This window comes from Haplochromis burtoni, unplaced genomic scaffold (assembly GCF_018398535.1).
Source record: "Haplochromis burtoni strain Fernald_Lab_line unplaced genomic scaffold, NCSU_Asbu1 Contig_171, whole genome shotgun sequence".
In the NCBI taxonomy this organism is placed as follows: Eukaryota; Metazoa; Chordata; class Actinopteri; order Cichliformes; family Cichlidae; genus Haplochromis; species Haplochromis burtoni.
In genome coordinates this window covers 178,928-205,941 of record NW_024582532.1, presented here as the reverse complement: position 1 = coordinate 205,941, position 27,014 = coordinate 178,928, and the positions used below count along the sequence as shown (strand labels likewise).

The 27,014-nt window shown below is 39.7% G+C and overlaps 2 protein-coding genes across 2 annotated transcripts; both read left to right on the top strand.

Annotated features, from left to right (window-relative positions):
• The first annotated feature begins 2,874 nt into the window (after nt 1-2,874).
• Nucleotides 2,875-15,795, top strand: eloa (elongin A). Its single transcript, XM_042225396.1, has 11 exons — nt 2,875-4,703; nt 4,886-4,998; nt 5,196-5,731; nt 7,776-8,104; nt 10,212-10,323; nt 10,830-10,982; nt 11,744-11,841; nt 12,603-12,783; nt 12,949-13,078; nt 13,265-13,407; nt 13,505-15,795. The coding sequence occupies exons 1-11, from the start codon at nt 4,617-4,619 to the stop codon at nt 13,564-13,566; spliced, it is 1,944 nt and encodes a 647-aa protein (XP_042081330.1). The 5' UTR covers nt 2,875-4,616; the 3' UTR covers nt 13,567-15,795.
• Nucleotides 15,796-17,213: 1,418 nt separating this feature from the next.
• pithd1 (PITH (C-terminal proteasome-interacting domain of thioredoxin-like) domain containing 1) lies at nt 17,214-25,840 on the top strand. The gene is made up of 6 exons (XM_005940955.2): nt 17,214-17,631; nt 19,394-19,437; nt 21,533-21,610; nt 21,830-21,934; nt 23,643-23,751; nt 25,381-25,840. Exons 1-6 carry the CDS (start codon nt 17,440-17,442, stop codon nt 25,480-25,482), a joined length of 630 nt encoding a protein of 209 aa, XP_005941017.1. The 5' UTR covers nt 17,214-17,439; the 3' UTR covers nt 25,483-25,840.
• The last annotated feature ends 1,174 nt before the right edge of the window (nt 25,841-27,014 follow it).

Sequence of the window (27,014 nt, the reverse complement as noted above, 5' to 3'; positions counted from 1 at the left end):
TTTTTTTTTTTTTTTTTTTTTTTACGTAGTAATTAAACTCCACTCAAACAGGTTGTTACTAATATTTTAAACACAGTGCTGGTTATTTTTTCCTTTAGTGTAAGAGTTAAAGTTCTTTTTTTCCCTCTTGCATAATAATAACAGGTCGTGTACTTCCCAAAACAGTTCGTCACTCATTCAAGTGAGTTCTTCAGTCACTCAGTGAAGCAGAGACTGAAAAAGTCACTTGGATGAATGACAAAACATTTCTCCCACTGAAAAGGTCACATCCAGATTAACAGAGTCAACTTTCAGGGATTTTATTACCTGGAAGATTGAGCATGCATCAGGTCATTTACTTGTTAACAGAAGCTGCATCTGTGCCAGTCGTACACATTTTCACATTTCTAAAATGCAACTTATTGAGTAATAGATTAACAAAAAATTTTGGCATGGTGTCATTCATATTTGTGATTTTGTTTGTTGGGTTTTTTTTACTGTGTCATGCAGAAAACACCAAATTCCCTAAACAGCTCTGCATTTTTAAATCTTACCTCATCACAGTAAGAACAATTCACACAGCCTGTCGTCTCCCTGGATGTTTTAAAATCTGAATCTATTTCTTTTCCAACCATTTATTTTCAGTTATAGCAAGTAATTGTAATATATTTATATATTGTAATATATATTGTAATATAATTAAACTTATTTAAATTAGTCATACACATTGATTATATAAACTGAAAATGTCATGACCCTCTGTAGCCCACAGAATTGTGGGATTTATTTCAGAGATAGGATACATTCAATTTAAAGTGTGAGTGATATCAATATCTGATTAGATAAAAATACAATATTTTATATATCTAGATATTTCTAACCTTAAAACACACAAAACATAAACAAATTTCCCTGACATCAGCCACGTTTGATTATTTATTTACTTGTTTGCTGTATTTGTCTCCTGTTGCCAGCAGGGAAGCTGCAGAGCGCCCTCTGGTGGACAAACTATGGAACATCACAACTAATAATATGGTTGAATGGTGTTTCTCCCATCTCTTTACTTTCTTAACTTTCATTTACTGACCATTGTAAATTCAGACACCGATTCAAACACTGCAAATAGCTGATATTGGCTAAGGGATCGGCCAAGCTCTAGTTAAAATAAATTAAAAATAAAAAGCTGATCATTTAGTAAATCATAATTATGTAGCAGTGTTTAAATTGATATTTCAGGGACCTTTAGGGACTTTAATTGAAATGCAAATGATTGAATAAAATGTAAATGCATGTTATTTGGCTGTTTAGCTGAATCATTTGGCCAGTTTGGACAAGACAATATCTGGGTATTTCTTGCTAAATGACCATTATCTGTTATTGCATCAATTCAAATTGTAGAGAGGCATTTACCGTATTTATGTGATTTATTATTGTGTCTAAAGTAATCTTCTTTGTTAAAAATTTATCTTAACAACAGTATTTCAGAAGGGCGTCACCACAAACACAGTCGTTTCTTAGTATCTCAGTGTGTTCCGACAGCCTGTGAAGGCACCGTGTGGGACGTCACAGTAATTAAGGGGTTTTAACTTGTTATAACGTAGTTGTTTAACCCTACATTTTCAGCTCAATGTAACGATTGTCAGCTCGTTGTTAGCACATATGGATTTATTTTCTGCCTTTTATCGGAGCAGCTGCACCAAACACGACATATTTTACCCGAAAACCAAACTCGAAGCTAGAGCAGTCGTTAGCCGTTCAGCTAGCTAACGTTAGAAAGTAGTGACAGCTCAGCGGCGACAGGCCTCTGAGATTTACCCGATTCTGGTTAACTGGAGCTGGGCTCCTACTCATGTCCAAACCCGGAGTCTATTGTTAAAGAAAACTGGAGATAAAAGCGTGTAAATGGTGACACACGGCCTCTTGGCTTCGCCTTTGTTTACTGCTGGTGTGTAACAAAGCAGCGTGGATGCGTGTGATGCGTTTGCTGAGCACAAACAAGCTGCACAAGTGAAGCTTTAACTGCAAAAGAAGACGCAAAAATCAGGAGGGAAAAGGTTTTCTAACAGCTCTGCCACGTTAGGCCACCTCATCCTTTAGCAGTGATGGCGCAGAGCTGAGCGCAGATAGTGTGAGTCAGGCAGCAGCTGCAAGTTTCATATGAAGCAGGTCCACGGAGCAGATGGAGCCTCTCTACCGAGAAAATCTCGGGGAGGAAATGCATGAAAATCTGCTTTAACGCCCTGTTCACTTTTCCAGTTTTAATATATAATGAATTGTGATGTACCAGTTGTTTAAGTGACTCGGACTTTGCAGGAGAAACAAAAACACAAAAATACAAAGCCTTGCCACTGGGTCCCAAATAATGAAAACCTAATAATGTAATCAAGGCGCACTGAATCTTATCCCTGCCTTTATCTCATCATGCCTGACTGTAACAGACTGATTGCCTTTAAGACCCTCTGTAGTCGCCTTCAGCTACATCTACTTTTTTTTTTAACCGTTTGCAGCAGTACCTTGAAATCCTCGGGCAGAGGACTTATGTCTTCTCCAGAGGCTCGGTTGAAACCTCAGAATCTGTTACTGAACATGGAAAAGGTTGAAAATGGAGAGTTAGTTTATTTCAGACATGGAAAAGTAATATTTTAAGAGGTTACCGATCCAAATACAAAGACTCAAAAGCAGTCAGCTCGTTACAGTCTGACTGGTCAGGAACCAGGCAAACTAAAGACAACAGACGAATAAATATTGATGGGCGACAAAATGTTTTAAAAATTGATACATTAGAAAAATTGAGAATAATTATTTGAAAATAGCTTAGAGTCTCTTTGCATTTCATTTTAGATTCTTTTGAACTGATTCCTGTGTTTTCCTTTACATAAAGGAAAAATCCTTTTAAAAAAAAAAGAAAAAAGGATTTTTCCTTTTTATTTTTCCTTCTAAACTGATCTTGGAAAAAGTGCAAATTGAGGCATGAAATGTAGGAAATTAATTGTTGAATGCTCAAAATTTCCTTGAGTTTACCCTAGCTTCCCCGGTTTATTGTTTTTTAATGTAATGTGTTTAATTTAAATGAAATGTTTTTGAGATGTTTTAGTTGGTTTTGCAGTCGTTGAATGGTTGTGTTCAGTGTTCAGACTGTTATTACAGCTGCCGTTCTATGGGATAACATCTTTGGGTTTCAGTAAAGATGTCGACCTTTATTTAAACTAGAAATAGTGCGGGACATTTTTAAGGCAAGCACAAAAGGGTAAATCATCTCGTGTTACTTGTGAACACTCTGCAGACGTTAAAGAGAAAAGTTAAGAATAAATATTTCAAATTGGCACAGGAAATATACCCTGCTTCTTCATTTTATGTTTTTCTTATTCACTATGACAAAATAACAGGAAACCACACAAATGTATGAATAAAAATTCATCACCCATGATTCTTTACTCATTATCCAGATGCACTCATTCCAGTGTATGTTATATTAAGGGTGACCGCATGTCCTACTTTTTACCTGGGCCTGTACAGCATATCAGCCCTCCACCCATCTAAGGTATTCAGACAATGTCCCACATTTTAATTGGCTCTGCTGAGTCTCAAAAGGAGGTGTTGTGTGGATGCATCCCTGCTGAAACCTAAAGATGATTAGCATCTGAATCCTCTGTTTTTACTGGGAAATAAAATGAAAATACAAAAGTGTACAAAGACAAAACCCCCACAGACTTTAGCTCTTGTATATGCTCATAAGAAATTCCTCACATGGTCAATGCCAAACCAGTGCCAAAGAATTTTAGACTGCTAGTAAATACATTATACATTAAAAAGCGACACAAGACGAGCAAATCTCTTCCAGTGTGGATGCAAATTTAGGCCTCTGAAGGTTCTTATCTGTATCACGCTACGATTACATTATGTTGCCTAGCAGTCACCTGTTAACAGGCCACAACAGTCCCAGCAAATTTACTGCTGTTGTTACAATTCCTTATAAGGATTGTTTTTATGAAACACTTGTGTATCTGTTTAAACCACAGGTGTCAGGCCGGCCCAGCTCAATTTAATATCACGTGGGTCAGACCACTTATACAGCTGTATAAAAATCCGCCTTTATTTTAACGTAAAGAAGTTCTAAATACATTTAATTAGCTGTCTTATGTGTATTTTAGTACAAAATAATAAAGTTTGTGGTCTTTCCATTTTTAGTCCTCACACCTCACAGTGTTCACTGTACAAAGCCATTCACTGGGCTAGTTGGGACCAGGTTAAAACAAAGGCAGGAATAATCTCCTCTGTCACCTTTCGGGGGCTCAACAGTAATATTTACCAAAACAGCAGCTTCAGTAACTGTTTTAGGAAAATAAATTTAAACAAACTCATTCTGCTTAATTTCAGCTCTATATTTTTATTGTTGGACTCAACCAGAGTAGCTTTTACACGGTTCTTGATTCAAAATAATTTATCTTACACTCTGTCTCCCTTAAGTCCAACTTTCTTGTGATTGACTGTATCTCACAAACAAAAGGTTTGAAGAACAGGTGGTCACGTCTGCAGTATTTGAGTCTTTGGCTTCGTCTAATATGAACAACCATCACTGTAACATAAAATAAGGAAAGGCTCTGTGGTGGAATCGGGACTCTTTCTCCAAATGATAAATGTTTGTTTTTCCTTTCTTTTTATTTCAGCTGCTGAAGACTCTGAAAAGACTCGGGGAGCTTCCTATGACTGTGGACATATTGGTGGTAAGGATGTGTTGCTTCATCACCTCCAAACTGTCGATGCAAAAATCAGAGGGAAAATATTCTAGATAAATGAGTGGGACAGCAAGTTGACAGCTTCCCTCCTGAACTTGTTTCTGGCCAGTTAAATCGCTTGCCTGGAGCTGCCAAAGCATGACTGTTAAATCTGGGAATTTCTCTTGTAGGAAACTGGAGTGGGAAAGGCTGTGAACTCCTTCAGGAAACACGAATTAGCTGGAGAGGTGGCAAAAAATCTCGTAGCCAAATGGAAGAAACTGGTTCCTCAGTCTGGAGACAGGTATCGGCTGCACACCTCTGCCTCGACATGCATGACTTTAGCTCTCATGTGTCTGTACGCTGTGTGCTCTGTTTCTGCAATGGTCGTATGTAACGATGACTTTTCAGTACAGAAGATCCAAACTTTCAAAATAAAACCCCAAAATTAAATGGCGTCATCTGCAAAAACTGAGTTCTGTCTCCATCTTTCTTCCTCAGACCCAACAGCCACGGCTCCAGATCTCACACGCAGGCTCGAGGCCACGACGCGAGCGGCAGAGGAGACCATAAACGTCCCCGAGAGCCCTCGCCTGAGGAAGACCGCTCCTACGTAGAGGAGGAAGAGGAGGAAAGAGGTTACCACACCAACTATTCGCCCTCACCTCCTCAGCACGACCAGTACAGTCCCCCACAGCGAGGAGGGTATCACTCAGACGAATACGAAAGCCCTGAGCCCGAACCTGAACCCAGCCCGCCACCACCTCCTCCCCCTGTGTCCCGCAAAGACGTCCGCCACACCAAACCAAACAAGGAGCCGAGCAAGAACCACCACAGCGACCGAAACCGAGACGAGGAGCGGCGGCAACGCCACGCACAGACGAATAGCGATAGAGAAGGCGGAGGAAGTCAAGGGAAGAAGCGAAGCGGAGACCGAGAGAGACATCAGAGTCCGGTACAGAAGGCTGCCAAACACAGCAAGAAGTCAACCACGCATGACAGCAGGAAGGAGGAGAAGAAGAAAGGAGGAGATGAAGGTGAGTTCGATACTTGTTATTAATCTCGATCTCTCTTCCACAGCATGTCTTTTGTCCTGTCTTCCTACCGGTCGCAGCAGATGGCCGCCCCTCCCTGAGCTCGGTTCTCCTGGAGGGTTCTCTTCTGTTAAAAGGGAGTTTTTCCTTCCCCCTGTCATTAAAGTGTTTGCTCATAGGGGGTCATATGATTGTTGGCTTTTTCTCTGTATGTATTGTTGTAGGGTCCACCTTACAATATAAAGCACCTTGAGGCAACTGTTGTTGTTATTTGGCGCTTTATTAATAAAATTCACAAGAGCTACAGCGCCTGCCTATGTAGGCAGCTGCCCCCAACCACTACAGGAAACAATAACCAGCTGCTCGAGTAACTGATAGCAGTGGTTAATCTAAAGATAACAGAAGAAAAAAACATCTGCAGAATTATGAGCACTTCAAAACAGTTTAAAATCAAAACATCTGCAGCTCGCTGAGACACCTTCCTGTTGCCTTGCTTGTGGGCGCATACAGGTGACTGCATCACTCGAGTCTCATTTGAATAACAAATTAACCTTTTAAAAGCAGTTGACCAGTCTTTTTAATCTTTAAAAGACTGCAGTCAAATATCAGGTTCACAGAAATAATTTTTCATGTTCCACTCAAGATCCCAGTTTATTTAAAGATACCAAACATGTCAGAATTAATTTGTTACATGTAGCCTGAATAACAATTTAAACTATAACTACACCATCTTCTCCTCACTAAAAGCCCATAAATGTCTTACTGAAAGATAATCATCTTCTTGTTGTACTGTGTAATGTTTTACTTTGCTATGAAGGAAATAAGCCGTGAGATTTAGGGGCACTTAAAGAATCTTCTTTCTGTCATTTAACTCTTGATTTCTGGTACTTATACCACAGCCAAAACAATTACTATAGAAGGTTAAAGGCAATCATTGTGTGGTCATTTGTGAAGCTCTGTGCAACAGGAAGGTTGTGTGTGTTTTATCAGCTTGGATCAAGAAATATGGCCACAACACAGAGTGACTTCCTGTTCTGAGGAACTGAGCGATCGTAGAAACAGCACGAGAAACTCCTCTGACAGGAAGTGACAAAGTGAAATTTTCAAACTGTTTTCTTGTTTGGTTCATTAACCACAGCATGCATGTGTGAAACAGAAGAGGAGTGTGTGTTGTTAGGTGATTGAGTAATTAGTTAGTCACTAGTAATTAGGAGTTAACAATTTTTATATTGTAATAATAATTAAAACTTCACTTATGAGGAGGCTGTAACGGTCCGTTGTGCTGGAGGGAGCGGAGCGTGTCGATTTATTGGTCAGTCTGCATCCTCACCCTCACCTATAGTGATGATCGTTGATGCAATCAGCAGAAATGAGTTTCATCTAAAGGATGCCTGGGCTCTACGTTAGAGATCGGACAAGGAGACGCTGTTCCTCCACATCGACAGGAGCAAGATGAGGTGGTTTAGGCATCTGACTGGGACGCTTCCTGGACGCCTCTTAGGTGAGGTATTCAGGCGTGTCGGTGTTGGTGATGTCACTGTTGGTGCTCTTGCAAATGGCGGTGCGTACAAAAAATTATGGTTATGTCAGTTTGTCATGCACCTCTCGGTTTTTAGCGCATCTGGCCAATAAAATAGAAACGCTTATGCTGTGGCGTGGCACCCGTCTGTCTGTCCGTTCACAAGAATCACTCCTCCTCCTCAGGTTTGAATCTAGTTTACACAGAGTGGTCACCGAATGCGTCTTCACAGACATTGTGCTCAAAGGTCCAGGTCATATTTGTTGTTTTGTGAGCAGTAACATGTGAATTGTGCTGCACCGTTAGCCAGATAGCCTACTACATCGTTCCGATTGTGGCTTGAACCTCCAGACAAGAATTCCTCTGATTTCTTTGCTTCCTGCCTTAAATTCTACTCTTACAAAAGTGCTGATGTCCATAAATCCAAAATAAAATCCTGGATTAAAGTCTTTGTTTTATATTTGTCATTTCTTGAATATTTTAAGAGAAATTAATGCAGTATAATAAATGATGATCTTCATCTTTTAGGGCGACCACGAGTGCCGAAGGACTCTCCACCTAAGGAGGAAGAAGAGGACTTCGAGGTGCCCACCATGTCCTTCGAGTCCTTCCTCACATACGACGCCCCGACGTCTGTGAAGAAGAAAAAGAAGACACCGTCAGCTTCATCTTCATCGCACAGTCGGCCGTCTCACTCCTCCTCGTCAACGTCATCTTCCCATCGCACACGAACACCTCCACCTGCATCCTCCTCTTCGTCCTCTTCTTCTTCCAAAGCGCGCAAGGCGAACGGCGCTCAGAGTACCAAGAGGACGCATTCGAGGACAGCGGTGACGACGCCATCGAGAAGCAAGGAGGTACCGACTGTTTTTAAACATGTTATTTATCTTTTTATTTAATCAACATAGAAAATCAGGAAAATGGGGAAATCTGTCAGGTCTGTGCGATGCCATGATCTGTTCAGCTATTGTAAAGAAACTCCTGCTTAACACTGTGAAAAGGTAAAACTAGACCTCTAACAGGTGTTAAATCGTCCTTAAGGATTCAATTCAATTTTATTTATATAGCGCCAAATCACAACAAAAGTCGCCTCAAGGTGGATGACTTGGAGAGTAGAAGAAAATGACTGCCAAAACCCAGAGCAGATCTCTGATCGCATCGATGAGCATTTTTTTAATTTCAAGCATGAGTCAGTGTTTAAACCGATGACTCAGCTTTAGTTTTCAGGGTGTAAACGTACTTTTCTAACCTTGGAGTGAGCCGTAACTCAAACTCCTTCTGTGAGCGTCTTCTGCAGCTGTCAGAGTTTTTTCAGTGAGGAAAACTGCAGCTGACATTTGTGTAGGGTTCCTTCTCTTTATTGATAAAGACTGACAGCGCAGAGGGTTCATCCACTCATTGTGACATTAAAGGCTCTGCAGTGATTGTAGAACTTGCTGCTTGCTGCCGTCGGTTTTGCAGTTAGAACTCTGATGGTGTCATGTTGGTGAAAACATCAGATCCGTGAGATGCCTTTAGCCTTTAGTTTTTCTTTTATCTTGTGGGATTTTGTTTCCTAGCAACAGTTGATAACTCCAGTGTCAAGGTGATGCAGAGAGAAGCAGAAAGTAGAAACACCAACCACAGATTGCAGATACAACATAGGTGTAGCCTCCGGGTCTGAAACGTGAGGCCTGCACAGGAGTGCTTTAAAACCTGCGTTGTTCATTATAACAGCCAGCAGGGGGCGACTCCTCTTGTTGCAAGAACATGTTTAACTTTGTAAAATTCTGTGGGAAAATTACCTATAAGCCCACATGGTTTATGACTTCAGTAAACACTTTAATGATTCATTTATGGCCTAAACCGCTAGTTTAAGGTCTTATTTAATAAAAAATGTTCCTCATTTTGTAAATTATGATGCAACAGTGAGAAATACAGATGATAAAGCAGAGAAATGCAAACAAAGGTCAGTCCATGTTTATGCTATGCTGAACTAACCGTGTACTGGAAGAGCTTCATATTCAACATAAACAAATAAGAGTGTCAAAAGCATCTTGTGCAAGTGTCAAATGTTGGACAGTATTAATACGATTCATTTCAAACTTAGTTATATAGCATCAATTCTCAATAAGTCACCTCAGGGTGCTTTTATATTATAACGACCCTATGTTATTAGAATGAAAACTCGATAAATAAGCCAATCCTCGAAAAACAGACACTTGGTGAAAGTGGGGAGGAAGAACTCCATTTTTAATTAAAGGAAGGAACCTGCAGCAGGGACAGTGAGAGGAAGGTATCGGCTGCAACAGTTGAAAGCTGGGTCTCCAGCTGGAATAAAGCAGTTTCCAATGAAAGAGTTCAGTTTAAAAGCTTGACGTCAGAGCATCAGGTCAGCAGCACAACCAGGAGGATGCTGTTGTGTTTTACTGACATTCACAAGGTTCTGCAACATGAGTTTGTCAGACTGCAATGTTCTTGATTGTTTGAGAGAGAAGGTTTAGCAGAAATGAGTTCATCTATTTCCCCAAAATAAAAACAAAGTGGATGTTTTACAAAAGCAAAAGGATAAAGAGCAGCTCATAAAACCATCTGAAGGTGAACAAGAAGACGAACTTAAACGGGGGATTGGCCAAATCTTGAACTTGTTGAACTCTCCTCTTTCTGAGTAAATCCTCACTTTGATGAGCTGTTTCCACATCACTGCATCCAGTTACTGTGCAGGTTTAGTATCCATCTCATACCCCAGGACCAGCATTCATTTTAGAGTTGTGCTTCTTCTTCTGTCATATTTAGATTTTCTTTTATTGAGGTCTTGACTTTTGTTTTTATTTTTTGTTTAATTGATACCCTACCTTACCTTTCTGAGCTGTTGTTACCTTTCTGATAGTTTCAGACAAATAATGAGTTGTTTCTGATTATTTGGCTGCTATAAGTCATTTCCCATCTTTTGGGATAAATAAAGTGTTTCTTATCTTGTTGTAGGTTTACGAAGCTGTGCCGACTGTTCCTGAAATCCAGCTGCCAGCGATTCAGCCCAATTACAGACCTCTGCCCTCCATTGACATCACACCGCTGTCCCCTCAGAGACGCAAAGGTAAGGCCCTCGCCCCCAATATCAAAACTTTTTCATTATGTTATTTCTCCTTTAACTGCTATGAGAACACCAAACTCTGGCATCAAAAAGGTGAACCCTTCCATGAGTCTTTCTGTGCCCGTATTTGTGCATAAATTAAGCGCCTTAAAATGTTTTCTTTCTTTTTTTAAGTGGTTGTTGTTATAACTTAGAAACAAATACTTTTAGTTAACTTTGTGACATAACGTCTCACTTCATGCAGAAACTTGAGTGCAGTTGTGGCTGAGGAGCAGGTGAAGAGAGGAACCGCTTCTGACTGAATGACAGATGCTTTCTAGACTTTTTTTCCTCATTCTGTATCTTTGCACTTCTGAATCAGGTCACACATGTACCTGCGAGCGATTTCTCACATTCGTGCACATTGCGATCTGATCTGGATTTTCTTGCCAGCATCAGCATATCTGCAAACATTCTTCCTCATCCTCTACATTCAGGCTCACTCTGACGTTCGCTCACTTCACTTTCAGTTCCTGTGTGCAATGAAGAGGATGATGCAGGCTTCACGGGGAAGCGGTTTAACTCCAAGATGGTGGTCTACTCAGGATCGAAGACCGCCTACCTGCCCAAGATGATGACGCTGTACGAGCAATGCATCCGTGTCCTGCAGAACAACATCGACTGTGAGTGGATATGCAGTATTTCTCTCAGTCTCTGAGCCTCCCTGCAGGGGGCAACAAGGGCCGGATGATGCCACGGAGTTTGACCATAAATATTAAAGCTGATGAGAGGAGTTTAATTTTATCTAAAGTGTAGTATAGCATGTCGTTTTTGAAGTTTAATTTCTGTGTTTTACTTTTATTTCTCTGCCTGCTGCTTTTAAACAACTGCAGGATTTTACGTTTTAGAGTTTTTAGTTTCATCACAGAGGTATGTGATTGGTTTGATCTGTTTCCCTGTTTGTTAGCAGGATTACTCAGATAGTGATGGACTGATTTGCAGGATAATTTTAGCAATGTAGGTCTGGGCCCACCTTGAACAGAATAGATTTTGGAGTCGGTACAGTTTCAGATCAGGGTTAGCTTTTGTGTATTGAGAAGTTTAGTTTCTCTTTCTCTTTACGATAACTCTAATAACCTTGCCGGAGACTAAGTTCATGAATAGCGTGGGGGCAATTTCATAGCCTTGAAGGTGCTATTGTTTTGCTCTTCACTCACTGTGATGGTCTGTGTAGGTACCAGGTGATCAGAGTTCACAACAAAGGATAAAAGTACAGCAGAAAGTCTCCACAGTCTTTCAAAGTCAGTATCTACTCAAATGTGGTCCTTGCCTGAACTCCACCCAACTGCTTTTTGTGTTGTCGAATAGGAACGTGTCTGCAACTGTGCATGCACATGAACAAAAAATGTAATCCCACCCTGACGATGCCTCTCTGCTCTTTCAGCGATCGCTGAGGTGGGAGGAGTGCCGTTCGATATCCTGGAGCCGGTTCTGGAGAGATGTACCCCAGAGCAGCTGTACCGCATCGAGCAGAGCAACCAGGTAACATGTCAGACTTCAGTGAAACTTTTAATCTTAAAGCTTAATCTGAGGAAGGAGCGTGGAATCGAAAAATGTAGCCACAAAAATAGCTAAAACGTCCACATTGACCTCTTTGATTTTTATCCTTCAGCCATAAAAGACTGATGGGATATTTTTGTCACCCCGTTGTACCGGTAGGTGAGCGGCGTGGACACCCAGGTTTGTGAATGCGATATCTCGAGAACGAGGCGATGTAAGAGTTTCAGATTGATATCACAGGTGTATCTACTAGCAGGCTGAGTGCTAGCATTGGTGGCCACCGGTGTTTTTATAAGAAGTGAAAAATCTAGAGAATTTTCACTTCTTATTTTATTCCACTGAAATAGAATTAATTTGCACAAACTGCAAAAGTTTTGTTTTCACAATAGAAATATAAGGTGGATAAATCTTTTAGCATCATTTGCTTTCTTTTTCCAAACTTTGTTAAAAACTATCAAGCTGTATTTTATGAAACTTAGGAGGATGAACTCTGAATGGCTGCTACACATGTAACACTTTTACAAGCAGAACAGTTATTCATCATTAAAGTTCATATTCGTCATTAAAGTCGGTCGCCTTCCTCTTTGTCTCCATCTTTTCTGTCTGGCGCAAGTTTACAGCTTTCCAGAAAATATTATAAAATATAAAGTTTGGATGTTGAAAAAGTTGTATTAATGTCACGTTTTGTCATGAGAAATATGGGTATACATCCCTTTTTGAAGATTCTTCTCGCCTCCTTTTAGTGGTTCACGGAGGAATCGGACGAGCTGTGGATGCGTCACTGTCGGCGCGACTTCAAGCGGGAGTCTCCGCAGGAGTACGAGTCATGGAGGGAGTTGTACCTGAGGCTGCACGACGAGCGCGAGGAGCGACTAAGGATGCTCACACAGAATATCACGTCTGCGCATGCCAACAAACCCAAAGGTGGGACGAGCTTTTGCAGTTTTGTATAAATCGACACATAAAGCACAAAGAAAAAGCATTTTGGGATTTTCTGTTTGTTTCTGTAGTTATGATTCATGATGGGGTTTTTTTTAATATTTTTAAGGCTGTTGAGTGTTTGACCGAGAGTGTTGTTTCCTCTAACAGGACGTCAGGTTAAGATGGCGTACGTAAACTCTGCCGCCAAGCCGCCCCGTGATGTTCGCCGCCGACAGGAGAAGTTTGGAACCACCAGTGGTTCGACAGCCAGCTCCACAGCAGCTGCAGCTCCTATCAAGTGAGTACAGAATAAGATCAGGGAGAAACTGAGAGGATGTTTAGAGATTTCCTGATAAATATCACAGACTGAGTTTCAAATCACGAGGAGGAAGATCTTCTCTATCGATGCACACGGCTGCAGACAGAGCTGTGTAGGGTTTTTTTTTAATATTCACCACAGTGGCTTTCTTCCTGTGTCCTTCAGAATAAGACCGGCTACCACTGACTACTCCGGAGAATCAAGCCAGTCGTCTTCCTCCCAAAACAACCCTCCTCCCGCTGGTTCATCCCGCTTCTCTGCACCGAGCGGAGTAGGACACGCCGCCCGGGAAAAACCTCAAGTCAAAAGTAAGTCTTGCTGAAAGCACCATTGAGGATTTCTTTTTTTCTGTGTGTGTCTTTTAATCTAACAAATCACTTCTTCCTGTTTCCTTCTTCCCCACAGAAATCGCCCCCATGATGGCCAAAACTATCAAAGCATTCAAGAACAGATTCTCCCGCCGGTAGTGTGAAAGAGACTGAATGTATTTTATGTGATTTTAATTACAGTGTAGCGGAATTGGACTGGAGACCCTCCAACCCTGCGCGCACACTTTCAGCCCCGCAAACATCACATGAACTTTGCAGTATTTGTGGAAAAATGGTTAACTTCCCTTTTTTTTCTTTGTTTTTGTTTTTTTTGTGGGGGTGGGTTGATGTTTTTTTTTCTGTGGTGACGTCTGTTTTGCGGGTCTTAAATTAAGTATTTAAATCCTAAACGATGGTACACATGGTAGAAGGACACACACAAACACAGTCAGTCTGTTACTGAATCATGTTTTCCAGCAGACGGTTTTTAAAGAAAGAGTTTTTGGGGGAATTCTTGCTGCGAGGTTAGATTAGAGGATTTTTCTATCGCTTTCTCCGGCAGCACAAAGACTGGAAAGAGGGGAGCAGCTCGTTTTCAGCTGTAACAGAATCAGCCCCAGCAGAACCTTTAATTGTCATTAATTAACATGTACATTTGTACACAGCCAAAACGTGCACAAAAAAATTTGTGACCTTTAAAAAAATTTGCCTCAAACCTGCATTCTTTCTAATGGCCAGTAGGGGGCGTCTCTGAAATTATATTGTATAGAAGTCCATGAGTAAATTCTTCTAATGTGATCCGTAAACTCAGTTAACATTTTCCTGAAGAGTTTATGGACTCAGCTGCTAATTTTAAGTCTTAATCAATGAAAAATAAAGTTAATGCTGTAAATTATTTTTGCTAAATAATTTAAATTATTTGTGGGTGGCCAAGTCACTATGTTAGCCACCCGAGTTTTAAAACTCTCAACTCAGTGCTGCACTAACCAGAGGGTGATGTCGTGATGGCCACATCCAGCTTTTATATACAGTCTGTGACTAATTGCACTAATCAATTTGTTTCAAATGTTCATTTTTTTTAACCCCTCGCCTGTAAAAGGCTGACAGTGTACTGTCATCACTTGGGTGGCAGGGAGGGCAGCGTAGGATTTTGAAATTGATAGCATCGGTGCATCTACTAAAAATCTCAGATGATTTTAAATCTCAGTGACCTCGACCTCAAGGTCAGGGCTAGAGGTCAAGTGTATGAATGTGATAACTCAAGAAGAAACTCACCTAGGATTTTCACATTTATAGCGTAAGTGCAGTATTTTTACTGCTGTGACCAGACATTGAGCATCAAGGGCTCAACCTTAATGCAGTTAATAACTGAATCAAGTTTTCCTTTCATAAATAATAATAATAATAATAATAATAATAATAATAATAATAATGGGGGGGGGGGACATTTGAACAAAGTAGCATTTCCGCAAAAGCTCCCCATCTGGTCAGAAACGGTAGACTTGACATGCAAAATGTTAATATTTATGCTTGATTTTCTCTTTTCATTTCATTTCATTTATTTGTTCATTTCCAGGCACAACAAATACCTATATTGAACATAAAATGCACAAAACAAAAAACAAAAATTGCCTGAAAAAGGAGTGGGACTTTTCATAACAATTAAAGAGATTACATTTGTTAAACAATGAACTTAAACGTTTGTTTTTCTCCCTTGTTTCCTGTCTTTGTGCCAAGCCAAGCGGTTCATATTTATCATATGAAAGATGATAGTTTTATCTGTCTTCTAATCAAACTAGTAATGAGCATATTTCCCAAAGTGCGAATCTTTTCCTTGTAAGGGACAGAAAAAGGGCTCTTATTTTAAAAACAGTCAGCTGTTGTTTCCCCTATGACCAAATGATACACTACAGTGGGAAACTTTTACACTTTTACTCTTGTTTTGTCTCTTAATCGCATGCACCGTGCACGTCCCGACACCCGAGACATCAGCTGGATGGTGGGGGACTTTAATCATGTTTTGCCTGGTGCATTTAAAAAAAATGTGTTTGGCTAAGATGAAAGCACAGCAGAGCGTGCGGCGTCGTAGACTTACTTTAACCCTCCTGTGGCTTCAATTCATGTTTCCCTGCTGTCGAATGTGTGCTTCCCTGTTTTTATCTGCTTCACTGTGACAAACTGAGTGAGGGGAGATTTGGAAAAAGAACCATAAGTTGTCTGCAGCTGCAGTCCATGATGATGATGATGATGAAATGTATTTATTTTCAACACTGGGACCTGGCACCCCACAACATGGGCCTGAATGGAAGTAGATTACAAATTGTAATTTTATTAGATTTTAATAAATGTTATATGGTCATTTTTATTAAAATTGACTTTTTCCCTGAAGCTGTTTGTGTGGGTCTCTTTGTCACTCAGAAAGTCTGCAGTGCAGCAGGTTTATAGAAGTGATCCATCTTACCAAAACTACCTTATATTATTAACATAATAATATCTGTATATTTTTTTTCTACGGTTATTATTCTTAACGGCCAGCATCACTTTTAGTAGTTCAGCAATCGCTGAGCGTTTTACAGGGCTCAACGTGATTAAATGAATGAGAGACAGAAACGTTTTTTTTAACAGCTATTAAAAAAACTGAAGCAGGAGCCTCCTTTATTTTTGTTTTTAACCTGTATAATAGTCACTTTCTTTTACACATAACTTTTCCAGATTCCTTGTAATGAACGTGTTTTTGATATGAGGACATCATTAAATCCAGGTTTTTGTACATTTTGCTTTATGCTCATGTCGCTTTTATTTTTATGTGACACTTGTAAACAGTTTGCGACACTGCCGGCGTTTGGTGGTAAGACTCGTGAGCCAATCTGATAGCACATCGCTTGTGTTTTCCTCTTCGCGTCGTAAAGTGGCTACGTTGTAGCAGAAGACAATTTCCTGTGGGGATCTTTTTCTTTTCAAAATAAAGTGTCTTGAAAACTCATAAGTTCCATTGAAAAAGCTCTGTTTGCGTTGGAAAGCTGAACTAACTGAATATACCAACCATTTCTTTTCTTCAAACTAAGACTAACCCTTTCTTTTATAACAGTCAAAATCAAAGGCTCCAGATTCACATCACCATGCTGATAATCTACAAGTTCAATTAAATAATCATTTTACTTTTAAGGATCTTTATTACTGGGCCACAATACATGCAACACATTAGATATCTTCTCACCTACAAAATGTACAATGCACAGTATCTGAAGCACAAATGAAGCATTTGAATTAAATTCCAAAGGCTATTATTCTGTTCACCGCATTTTAATTTTAAAATTAGCCATTTTTAAAACTTCTCAGTCTTTTAAGTATCAGCTGCTTAATTTGATGTGTTTCCACATGATTATTAGTAATTTAACGGTTCAGAAAGGGAATTTGGTCTGAATGCACGAAAGGAATCTGAAATAATTCAGTGCAAAAAGTTTTTTTTTAGTTTTTTGGATGTTGGAATCACTGCAGTAATGATAATGAACTGTGGAAAAGACACGTACAGACTGCTCATTCTGGAAAGAAAAAAAGGTTAGACCTTATTTCAAATTTACAGAAAGACAAAGTTACTGCTTAGAATGAGAAGGATCAGTCAAAAAAAAAAAAACGAATAAAAAAACAATTTTTAATGGTAATCAATGTGAGACAGGTGATTTCAATCACACGACCAAGGTGCACATGAGCTAATCAGTGAGTTTGAAAAAAATTAAAGGAGATGTAGAGGTGTAAAAAAAAAGTACTTAAGAGATTTTTTCAGGTTTTAAGGTTTTTTTTTTCACTGGGTGATAAATAATACTAAACCACGTTTCGAATTGACGCAAACCTTTGAAGTTTTATTTTGAAATTCTTGCACCGGAACTTACCTCGTGACTTCACGTAACTTGACGCAGACGTCACTACACGCTTCCAAGTGAAACTTGCTGAGCTCATTTCACTTTATAAAAACGCTCCAGCGCGAACGCTACGTTTTATTTCTACCTGGAGTGATTAACGAAACCGGCCACGATGTCCGGACACGGTCATGGTCACGGGCACGGATGCGGGTGTGAGGGTGAGCATGAGCCCGCGGAGAGGGGCCTGGAGTATGGACTGTATCAGAAGATCGACCTGGAGAAGCTGCAGTGTCTCAACGAGAGCCGGGACGGAGACGGCAAGCTGGTGTTCAAACCGTGGGACCAGCGGAACGACCGGAACAAGGTAACGCCTCTCCCCCGGGCAGGTGTCCAGGTAGAGCGCACGCTGCGGAGCTGCGCAATATCCAAACTAAACTTTACCGAGCTTTGAGGTGCAGGTTCAGCCTGGTCATGGAGTCAGCAGCTTGACTTCAAGTCCTATAACTTTACCAGATATTGATCTATGAAGGTGAAGTATTGATTTCAGATTGGTTTGTAAATGGGTCCACCAGGAGCAGGGCAGCAAACACGCGCAAAAGACACTGATAGAAACAAAATGGTTATAAAGAGAGAAAAAACATTACCACAAAGTGATAAGAGAAAACGACCACAGAATTGCCTTAAAGAGAGAGAGCGCCTCAAAAATGGTTAGAATTAAACAACAAAGACATAAAATGACCAAAGAGGTACACAAATTATCCACAAATAAAGCATAAAATTGGCACATGAAACCATTATATGATCACAGAAGACTCGCATAAACTCAAAAAAAAAACCCCACAGAAGAATGTCAAATGACCACAGAGACATATAATGTGACCCCCGAGCAAAAAAATTGAAATGCAAAGAACAACCACAAAAAGAAGCTCCAAGTTGCCTTAAAGTAGGACAGAATAACATTATGACCATTATAAGCAAAATCTGATGCATAGTGACTTCAAAATATCCAAAGTAAAAACAAAAGAAGTGAATAGAGGTTCAAAGCAATCACAGGTATTTATAAAATGACCAAAGAGTGAAACTTGACCACAGAAATACCTTTAAAAACAGAGAGAAAATGGTTAGCACAAAATGACCACAGTCAGGTGCATAAAGTGTCCAAAAATAATCAAAGTAATGGGTAAAGCAACCAAACTGAGACGTAAAACAATCAGTGATCGGTAAAGTGAGCACAAAAGTCAGAAACAAGACTCAAAGCACCTGCACAGAGACACAAGAAATTACCAAAAAGACACTCGAAATAACCACGAATTTACTTAAATACAATCAAAGCAAGATACAACATGACCACAGAGATGCGTGACAGGATCACAAAAGTGCAAAATAACCATAAATGACCAAAGTCAGGCATGAAATTACTGCAGAGAGCAGCAGGGAAAAAAAAATCACCAAAACTGGACCCAAATTGACCTGTCAAGTCAACAGTCAAGGACCCAAATCTGGAGCTGAGGGATTTCTATGTTTTCAGTCTTTTAAGAAGTCGAGAATAAATGTGAGGGAAAATATATATTTTCCACCACAGTTAACTGATCGTATTTGGAGGGTTTGTTTTTTTTTTTGTTTTTTTTTTTAAAAAGGACATTTTAAAAATCATGAAAGGTGATTTAAAAAAAAAATAAAAAATTGTTTTCTGAAACAATCACAAAATGAGTCACATTTAAATGGAAAACACCTTGAAGTCTTAGAATTTCTCAACAGGGACTTTAATGAAACCTCCCACACAGTCTTACAGATCCAAAAACACTGTTGTTGACTTCAGATATGTAATATTTTCATATGTCATTTATAAAATATTTTTAAAATAAGCCACATTTGACTCTGAGCTTCACAAGAAGCCTCGGGACAGCTGAGGAGGGATCAGCTTTGTGAATATTGTTGTTTATGATTTCCCACGCAGCTGTCTGCTTTTTTTTTTCACCTGAGCACAGTTTCAGTATGAGACATTGTTGTGTCCGCTTTAATTTTAGTGAAGCTCTTAATCAGAACTGGTGACGTCATATCAAACGCAAACATCTGCGGCTGCCTCTGTTTTCTGTAACCATAACGCCTTGTTTTTCTGCTTGTAGTTTGTGGACAGCGATGCAGATGAAGAGCTGCTGTTCAACATACCGTAAGTCCCAAAATGATAATCATCATCATCATCATGCCTGCATATTCTTCTATTTCTGTATGACACAAAAAACACTGCGTCTCAAAGTGATTTAGTGTATAAAATCTGTGGGCAGATACTTTTTATACTACGGAGCCCCGTAAGGGACATGGGAAAAAAATTAAGACTGACTTTTGCTAGATCTCGAGTTAGTTTTGCGAGATCTCGCAAAAGTTCATCGTAATTTTTTTTCCTCCCATGTCCCTTGCCGGGCTCCGTATTATACTTTTAAAAAGAAAAGTAAAAAGAAAATATTTGGAAATTACTATTATAGTACTGTCAGCGTGACGTTAACGCCATAACTGCATCAACGGGGCAAATCTCTGTTAACGAGTTACCGCTGATCGCCCAGTGCGTGGGGCTGGACGGTGTTAACGAGCTAACCGGGCTAACGAGCTAACCACGCTAACGCCATGCAATGATTTTAATTTTCTCAAAAGTTGACAGCGCGCCTTATGTATAATTCCGGCTGTGCTTACTGACCGCGAACCGATTTTATGTGGTACACGGCGCTCAGCAATCTGTCAAATGTTTTAGTACGACTTTGGTAAGCTACGGAGCTGCACCGCTTAATGGATTGTCGGAGCATTACGGCTACCGTAGTCTGGAGCCTCGCGGAGTAATACGTACTGTGCCTTAACGTAATATTACCGTATTGTGTGTGTATAAGGACCACAAATGGCACCTGCTCAGCGACGTGTTTACGAAGTGGATTTCAAACTCCAGGCTGTGAGTCACGCAGTAGAACTTGGGAACAGAGCAGCTGTGAAATCTGTCTTTGTTATGCTCATCGTCTTTTAGTTTACATTTTGACTGCACAATTGTGAGCTTTTTGTTATGCTCAAAAACAACATTGTTTTCTTTTATTTATGGAGCGTTATTTTTAATAAATGCTCATAATTTATTTTTGAGTAATTTTTTTCATGTACATCTATGCTGTATGTTAATAAAAGTGCCTGTGTGACATCTGGGACACAGCTTTGATTAAGAACTCTGTTTGTTCTTACTTTATGGCTTTAAAAAATATCGAGATATATATCCTATATCGCCATCCAGCTAAATAAATATCGAGATATGAATTTTGGGTCATATCGCCCAGCCGTATGTCAGAGTTTCTGTTTGCACATCAGAAGTCTGTAGCATACTAACGCACGTGTTGCAGATGTGAGACATGACAAATGGTTCAAAGGACATGAGGCCCGTGGGCCAGAATCAGCCCTCTAAAGACCCCACTATCCCACTGGATAAGGACCAAAGTAATTAAGTAATGGATAAACGGTTAAATGTTTTGACATCCTTGATTCTTAAAGGGATTCACTTTTAGTCATGGGGCGAGCAGAAGCTCGGAGTTTCATTAATGTGTTCATCTTCTACAGGCAGCACGGTTCTCAGGTGCCCCTCAGCAGGCTTCCTGAAAGTGGTCAGTTAGATAAAGATGGGCTGTATCAGTCATTTAGTCAGTGCCTGTATTCACAAACATAAGAATCTTCTAACTTGGGCTGAAAATATCAGCAATTGAAATCAGTCAACAATCAGCCATTCAGAATCCTCTAATAATGAATTATTGTAATTATGTGAACTACAAATTCTGCCTTCTCACTTGGAGTGGCTTTTCAGCAGCACTACACATTTTCTCTTTGCTTAAGAGCCTCTTCAGCCTCTTCGAGTCCTCTTCAACACTTCTGTCAGTATTTATCTTGGGAGTTCATGTAAGAGGTAAAACAATTTGTGATTATCTTTTATCTTTGCCAGATTTAATGCCAAACTATTAGAGGGAATCTTAGAAAACTTCTCAGTATTAACTTCACCAGGATCTACTTTGTGAATACAGGTCCAGCTCCAGTGGATCCCCTGAATTTAAAAATATGGAGCAGCAAAGGTCCCCTTTCATCAGTTATATATAAATTTTAGCCCTGACTCTTGTAATTTTAAACCAAAGCTGGTTCTAATTTCATTTCTTTGTTTTCCCAGCTCTGCATTTGTTTATCATGACAGCTCCTGCCTCAGCGTCTCAGCGTGCGTCTGCACCAAAGTAACCGTGTGTCATCTCTTTCAGTTTTACTGGCAGTGTGAAGCTAAAAGGCATCATCATCTCCGGAGAAAATGATAGCTCTCATCCAGCTGAGATACGACTGTGAGTGCCTGTCTCTGTGAGTTATTGCAGGAAAACGTAGATGGAAACTGGAGGCGGTGCATCTACATGGTTTGGTCATCGTTTTCCAACTTAGACATGATACTTTTTCTATTTAAGAAAGGAAAACATTAACATTTTAGTTGATTTGTTGTAAGTTGGCTTGATGGTGATGTCTTATGGCTAAATTGTTGGACTTTTGGGGTTTTTGGGTCTTTTCAGCTACAAGAACATCCCTCAGATGTCCTTTGACGACACCGGCAGAGAACCCGAACAAGCTTTCAGACTCAACAGAGATCCTGCCGCTGAGCTGGAGTACCCAACAAAGTGAGAGCATGAACGCCAGTAAATGACAGAGCAATACCCAGTAAAACAAAAGAAACAAAAACGCATAAAAATGCTCCTGCACTCCAGAAAGATGGATGTTCTTTCTGTGGAAGAGCTATAAAACTCATCACACTCACTGCTACATTAAGCATCCAGTTTAATAGCTGCAGGAAGAAAACGCCCACGCAGAAGACGCTTGGTGTGTAAATCGCTCACTGCAGTGCACGTGTTAAACAGACATTTTCGTCCAAATTGACAAATCATCATCGCTTTTCTGTGGATTCATGAAAAGCAAGTTTTCCGGTGTGTTCTCACGCCACGCGTAACAGACTGCCTGCGTCTCTACATAATGTAGAAATTGTGTGCGTTGGTGTGTTTTCAGCCGAGGTTCAGGGAACTACAGTATGCAGATGAACCTCCTACGTTGTTGGGCCGAATTCGCAGTACTGAGTTGGTCTGTTTGAGGTGGCTATGCAGAGTGACGGTTTAGCGTGTAGGACGTCCTTAATTAATGATCCTCACACGCCCGGCTGGGGTGTTGAGGTTGAATGCTGATTTGTTGTTTATCATGGCAAGAATGGGTGGGGAGAAAAAAAAAACAGTAAAGATTTTAAGAAAGCAGCAGTAGAGAGACAGGCGGTGGCTGCAGTGGACACGTTTCCTTTTTAACACTGTTTTACTTCATTTCAAAGACAGTGGCTGTGTCCAAATTCAGGGGCTGCATCCTTGAACGAGGCCGGGTCCTTCGAAGGATGCAGCCCCTGAATTTGGACACCACTGTTATTTATATATTTGTATATTCTGACTTAAGTTGGCTGAACGATCAACAACAGCACAAGCGAGAGTAACCCACAGGCTCATTTGTTCATGACACTGCCCCCTAGTGACAGTAAACAGCTCCAACATGCTGGAAAAGTCTGGAAAGCTCTCTGAAGGCTCTGCTTGGGTTCAACACACAATCATTGCCGGTCATGTATGAAAACTTGTTTCAGCTGTTGAAAAAAGCCTTTTCTGCCTTCAGTAAGTCAAAATTTTGAGATAATATCTCAAAATTTCAACTTACTGACTCAAACAACTGAGAAAATAACTTGAGAATTTGAGATAATAATCCAAAATATTGATGAACGGATGGCAGAACATGTTTGTTTAAGTGGAAGAAACAAGCTCGCGTGCTAATACACTTTCTATTCTTTTTCTTTTACCCACTCTCAGATTTCTTTCATTTTCACTCTGGTTAGGTGTGGGCACGAAAACATTCACCCCAGCCTCTTAAAACTACTTAATTAAGAGTAGAAATAGAAGGTGAAGTTCAGTTAAAAAAACACCAGTTGGGAGGTGGCCTCTGAAACTCCAAATTATAGCTCTGACAGTCTAACGGCTTTCGTTATGTTCGAGCCAAGATGACTGATGCTTGTTGTGAAACTTAATCTGGTCAAAGAAGTGTTTAAAAGATGAGAGGAGACATTTCTTTCGCTTGTCTGTGTTCTTTTGCAGCATTAACGCGCTCATTATAAATGTCATGAACACGCTTACTTCATCCCATCATCCTTTAAGTTTCCACCACTCTGCCAGTGTCTTTCCATAGACTTGTATAATATTACATATAGTTCTCACACTGAGACCACATGATGGCTTTCCTGGAGTACATTTGCATTTCTGCTGTCTTTGTCTTTAACTAAAGGCTCTCTCGTTCTCTCTGCGTGTCTAGAATCGCTCGTTTTTCCAACGTTCAGCACCTCTCCATCCACATCTCGAAGAACTTTGGAGCAGAGAGCACCCGGGTGTACTACATCGGCCTCAGAGGAGAGTATTCAGAGGTTAGTCTCAACTCCAACAACAATAAAGAAAAGCAGTGTTGATGAGCTGCTTCCTGTGTTTCTCTTTTCTGATCAACTGATGTGCTATAAGGGATCATTTCAGCATGTTTATTTGTCACGACTGTGGCTTTAGTTTTTTATTTATTTATTTATTTATTTTTGCCCATGTTTCACTGGTTCAGTCATAATTTTGAACCACTGTTATCAGTGACTATAAGAAGATTCTGATGTAGGGGAACCATTCTGTTGGTTTTTTTGTTTGTTTTTGGGAGGGATTTCCCCACCTGTGTTAAAAAACCCAAACTTCCACTACATGATGTTTATTTTTCGAACTGTCTCAGTGAGGCTGGTTCTCTAAAATCCACTGAGGCAGAATCTTCCTTCAGGGTGTTGTCTGCATTTCAACCTTTTCCCTGAAGGTCCTCTGAGAGCTTCGCAGTTCCAGCTTTAATGAGGACTAAATGTTGGTAACCTCTGTGTGACTAATCTACAGCAACCACAACCTGCAGGATAATCATGTTTACACTTTCCTGAGGAGGAACCTTTGCAGGACAATTACATTAGATTACATTAAATTAAGGTAGGTGCACCTAATAAACAGACGGGTACAGCTAGGTTGTAACCTATGCGTCTTGGAAACAGGATACAAGTGTCTATGGATGAGACTGTTTGGCTTATTTATCATCTTATGTGCGAGAATCTATACTCATGGATGTTTCCCGGAATCAGTTCTGATAGCATCAGTTTTATTCTGGCATTTCCATGATTGATTTGGCCGTTTGCTTCACATCATTAGTACACTCAAACAAGATTTGTTTATTTTTTGTCACTTATCCTCAGGGCAGCAGATTCATTCCCGAGTACTTTGCCATCTTTCTGACGTTACAGAGTCTCTGTGTGTCAGTCACTTCGTGTGGTCCTGTGATAGCACTTCAAACACATTTCATATTATCAAGACAAAACAGTCATTTCTGTCCTTGGTATTATTCCTAAATATTTGTTGCCTCCATGCATTATTTGGTAGAAAGCATTATGTGTGCATCAAAGGAGTTACAAAGCACGCTAAAAGTTAAAGATCAGTTCCGCTGTGGCACCATCAGGTTTTTTGTTTGTTTGTTTTTTCTTCTTTTTTTTTTTAATTTATTATTTTTTTTAGATGATTTTGATTAAGATTAAAGGTGTCTTTAGCTTCCTGATCATCACTGAAGATCTAAACATTTAACTATCGAATGGAAATCACTGAAAATTAGTTAAAGATTAATTTATCAGCATGTTTTGCAGACGTTACTCCAGCTGAAAGCATTTACATGTGACTGGAGAGATGATGGCAGAGAAACATTTGCAGGCACTTCATGAAGTATTTAAAGCTCTTTGCTTTTTGGCCACTTTATTGTGTTGTTCCTACAACACGTTGTTCCTTAAAATGCATGTGTAATGGTTATTATTTTTTCTTTTTATGTACTGTTTTGTTGTCACCCTCTACAAATCCCAGCATTTGTATCTGTGACAGTCTTGTTCAAGTCACTGCTAAAAGCAAAATAAAGACTTTGAAGAAGTCTTTTCTTTTTAACACAATCTACAGTTTTAACACATTGTGTGAATTGTTTCTTCCTGTTTGCCCCTCTTAAGGCTCACAGACATGAAGTGACCATCTGTAACTACGAGGCCACAGCAAATCCTGCAGATCACAAAGTGGAGAGCATCATCCCGCAAACCAACTTCATTTCCTGAGAGCTCAGAGAGACGGGGAGAAGAGGAGGCTTTTAAGGGTTGTAGTGACATCATTCTGACCGTCACAAAGTCAAAGATGAGTTTAACGCTGCGTACTGGCAGGGTGGTCGAGATCGACCGGGACTGAGCACCGATGTCTGAAGACCAGTGGAGCTTATGTGCGTCTGGAAGTGCTAAGATGTATGTCTGATTTCTATGGCAATAAAGGCTTAATGTTGACAAGCACCTGAATAATAAATGCATGAAACATTTCAAACTCAAAGTCTGCTCTTCTCAGTTCAATTGAAAGATAATCACCTCTATAATAACATTACAGGAACTCAGAAATAAAACATTAAAACCTGAAAATTAAACCAAACAAAGTTGTTTTTTGTATTTTATTAAAGTCCTGATTGCCAAGTTTACACCTTGGTTGAAAAACTAGCCTCACACAAAAAGGCTTTCAGGTTTAAAACCTATTAACTAACATGCATAATAAGCATACATATACAATTTAGTATTTTTAGTAGTTCAATTTAGTTATTGGAGTTGCTCAAATAATTTTAAAGACTTTTGTGAAGCCAGCAAATTGTTCTCTATCAACTGGAAGATATTTTGTGCCATATAGTGGATCCTTTTGTCACCGCAGGCATGTTTCACCAGTGTTTCAGAGCCTTTTCTTACCTAATACATTTCTTTCTCTTCCGTTTGTCTCTACAATAATATCACAGTGCTTGTTTGAGTGAAAGGAAGTTTATGAAATCAGGAAGGAAATAAAGCTGCAGTCAGTATTCAAGTTTCTCTTTTTCGTTCACAGCTCTATAATAAATGTGTCACATCCATTTTGCAATTTCCCAGAGCTTTTCAGTGAATACTTATTTCTATTATACCATTAACAATGATCTATACACTCTTCCCCTCCTGCAAATACATCATGGCACTCTTAGTAATAGTGTGCTAGTAAAAATAAATTGAGTCTTCAGTCACTCTGTGGGAGTCATTTACAGGAATGTGTGAGCTCGGTATGAATGGCCTTTTTGTAAAAAAAAAAAACACCTTATTTTTAAAATGCTCCAATGAGCTCATTTTAGGTCAACATGGAAAAAAGTGGCACATAAACAGTTCTTGCGATATGATATAAACTAACCTCTACATGTGTAAACTATAATAGAAGCAAATTAAATATATAAATTTTTTAAAAAGCAATTTACATACAGTAAATACATACAATTACATACAATTTACAATTTACATACATACATACTGAGAAGGAAATTCTTCCAGAAGGAAAATCCTCCATGTCACAAAGCTCAAATAATCTCAAACTGGTTGTTGAAGCATGACAATGAGTTCACTGTACTCAAACAGCCTACATAGTCACCAGATCTCAATCAAATAAAGCACCTTTGGGATGTGGTGAAACAGAGATTCATATCATTGATATGCAGCCAATAAATCTCATGGGAATGCTTTCCATGAAGAATTAAGGCAACTCTGAAGATAAAAGGGAGATTCAGCCTGGTACTAGCTATTCAAACACATCTAGAGCTTTA

Coding starts and splice junctions, on each gene's coding strand:
- pithd1 (XM_005940955.2), top strand. CDS start 17,440: ATGTCCGGACACGGTCATGGTCACGGGCACGGATGCGGGTGTGAGGGT. Junction 21,611..21,829: donor CATCCAGCTGAGATACGACT/GTGAGTGCCTGT, acceptor GGGTCTTTTCAG/CTACAAGAACATCCCTCAGA. Junction 21,935..23,642: donor GAGCTGGAGTACCCAACAAA/GTGAGAGCATGA, acceptor CTGCGTGTCTAG/AATCGCTCGTTTTTCCAACG.
- eloa (XM_042225396.1), top strand. CDS start 4,617: ATGTTTGTTTTTCCTTTCTTTTTATTTCAGCTGCTGAAGACTCTGAAA. Junction 4,999..5,195: donor GTTCCTCAGTCTGGAGACAG/GTATCGGCTGCA, acceptor TTTCTTCCTCAG/ACCCAACAGCCACGGCTCCA. Junction 12,784..12,948: donor GCATGCCAACAAACCCAAAG/GTGGGACGAGCT, acceptor TTCCTCTAACAG/GACGTCAGGTTAAGATGGCG.